The sequence below is a fragment of the Austrofundulus limnaeus genome, unplaced genomic scaffold (assembly GCF_001266775.1).
Source record: "Austrofundulus limnaeus strain Quisiro unplaced genomic scaffold, Austrofundulus_limnaeus-1.0 Scaffold1122, whole genome shotgun sequence".
NCBI lineage: Eukaryota > Metazoa > Chordata > Actinopteri > Cyprinodontiformes > Rivulidae > Austrofundulus > Austrofundulus limnaeus.
Window position 1 is genome coordinate 15953 of NW_013953524.1, and position 2732 is coordinate 18684.

Below are 2732 nucleotides of genomic sequence, written 5' to 3' on the forward strand. Positions count from 1 at the left end.
CTACAGAACTGAGCACTAAATACTAACATGTTCATACAACATTTATATTTTTTTACTTTTGTTTTTATTTCAAATTACATACCAGATGTTATTGTAGATTATAAATATTTCTCATTTATTTAATACCCAGGTTGGTTGGTAACACTTTCTTTTAAGGTACCCTTATTACCATGTAATTACAAGGTGACAAAAATGTAATTAAATGGTAATTACTACCTTACTACCATATAATTACGTGGTAATTAGGGTACAATTTTACTATGTAATTAATTGTCTGCAGTAATGTAGCACTTACCTGGTAATGTATTACAATTCACTATGTAACACCTAAATAAGTAGTAGGCAATTTGGACAGTTTTAAAGTTATATTTTATTGCAATTAACCACTAACCCCAAAGTTTAGTTGCATTCTTTTGGTTATAAATACTGTATAGTGTTGAGTTACTACTGAATAGTAATTTCATTGTAGTTACCCAATAAATGTGGTTTTACTAACAGTAGTTTTTCTTTTGTACCATAATTACTACGTAATTACATGGTAATAAGGTAGTAATTACATTTAATTAACATTTTAATACCTTGTAATTACATGGTAATAAGCATACCATAAAAGAAAGCGTTACCAGATTTTTTTTTTCAGACCCAAGTGAGGGAATGAAGTTTTCTGTATGTCCTAAAACCAGCTTATTGTAAACCTAATTAATGCACCAAAAGCTCACTCAAACAATACTGGCCTTGTTTTAGTGAGGCCTCCGACTAGATTGTTAACAACTGATGTAATATTCAAAGCATTTATGGTGCAGCTTTAATAAGAATGAGTTACAGTACAGAAGGGCTATTCAACTAAATTACTCAGGGGGGCACAGTTACTCAAAGTCAACAGCTCAGGGGCCAGAGGGGCTGTGGGTTGCCCAATAATGGTAGGTGAAACATTGCAATATTTAACAGAACAATATTATACCTAAATGTTAAACAATTTTATTTCATTGAATCAATTTATAATTGATTTAAAAATGATTTATAAAATTAATACAAATAAATAAATAAAGATGCTTTTTACATTTTTTCCAAATTTATATATTTATTTTATTTAGGGCGCAGGGTGGGGCTCATTAGCAGGCCAGAGAGAGGACACCCACAGGCTGGATGTGGCCCGACAGTCGAATAGCCCTGCAGTACAATAAAGTTTATTTGTTAATACAAACAATAAGTCTCACAGAGGCAGAGAAGCAGAGACAGAGAAAAGAAGCCTTTGTTAGGAAGGAGGGTTTAAGGTAGCAGGTTAGATACAGTAAAGTAGGATTTGTCATCTGGTAAAGTTTTCACAAAAATAACAATTTTCTGTCGTGGGTTTTTGCAAAATGCAGAAAATTCATATGTGTACCCACTCTGAGAGCGGCGATCATCTGTGACTGATGCATCCATCCATAACTCTAACTGTCACAATATAATTACATGTACCATTACACACTCACATATACATTTTCTAATAGTTAATGGGTAAGCTACAAAACTTTAGTCCATTAGTAATTTGCTAAAGCTACATATTAATGATATTTACAAGAAAATACTGGGGGAAAAAATTAAAAAAGCTAACAATTCATCAGCCTAAAACATTGCAAACTGTGATGTGATTTATTTTAGATCTCAGACTGCATTATTGTTCCAAAAAGCCCTATTTCGTATAATGAGCTTACTCAGTCATTTAAACTGTGATCACTGTGTTGAAAAACAGTGGGTCCAGCTCGTCAGCTGTTATCTAACTGGAAATACATCAGGTGTCTTTGTGGATTAAACAAACAGCTTCTGGTTGGAAAGGGATATGCTGCTGCTCTCCAAGCTGGAATCCATCCCAACCAAGCTTGGAAAATAATGTGAATTTGTTGCTGCTGTGTGAAACGATCACAGCCGAAACAATTTCTCAGGGTGCAACAAGACAACAAGCGGCACATAGAGCTTGGAAGCTGCAGCTGTCACATGGTTATTAACTCAGCAGCTGTGCTGCTCAGGAGAGCAGGTGACAAGCTGATAATTGTGTTGGACATGCTTTTTCAGCTCGGGGCAACTGGATCAACCATGAAGGTGTTTAAAAACAAAATTTGCTCTAAATAAAGATAAGCTCGCTTCAGATTAACACTTTGTATGATGTCTTTTCAAAATCTTTTCAACGGCCATAATTATAAAACTAATTTATAATCATAATTTGATTTAAAGACTGAAAATCTGGTAACACAAAAGCTACATCAAGATCCACTCATGAATTAAAAGAAAAATATTTCTAATGACTCAAAAGTAAAGGAACAAAAAAAAAAACATTGAGACAAACATTTGTGTTATACACTGATGACAACACATTAACTCAAGACACCAGACAGATAATAACTAGTAATTTTGTGAAACCCTCACTTCAAACTTCTTTCTCAGTTCCTCGTTTCCATCATCTTCCACTGAGATGGGAACGTTGTAGTACTCCCCCTCCTCCTGGCACAACAGCTTGTACCTAAAAGACCAAAAGAGATGATGGTGACTCTCTACTCCTTCACTGATCTTCAACTGAACTTTGTTTCTTGGATGTAAATGATGAGTTTCTCTGTAAATAACTCTGTAAAACACTCAAAAACTCTGAGTGCTTTTGATTTATTAAATTTTTTTGGTACAAATCCTTAAAGTTGCTATGTCTCACATTTTTAGAAGTCTTAAAAAACTGGTGTCTAAACTCAACACATTTATTT

General features: G+C 33.9%; 1 protein-coding gene across 2 annotated transcripts in view; it reads right to left on the bottom strand.

Annotated features, from left to right (window-relative positions):
* LOC106534248 (protein kinase C alpha type) overlaps positions 1–2732 on the bottom strand; it is a 77686-nt gene that overhangs the window by 15928 nt on the left and 59026 nt on the right. For both annotated transcript variants that reach the window (XM_014030823.1, XM_014030824.1), the window contains exon 8: positions 2407–2500. In XM_014030823.1, the coding sequence (XP_013886277.1) occupies positions 2407–2500 (94 nt within the window). The remainder of the gene's footprint in view (positions 1–2406; positions 2501–2732) is intronic.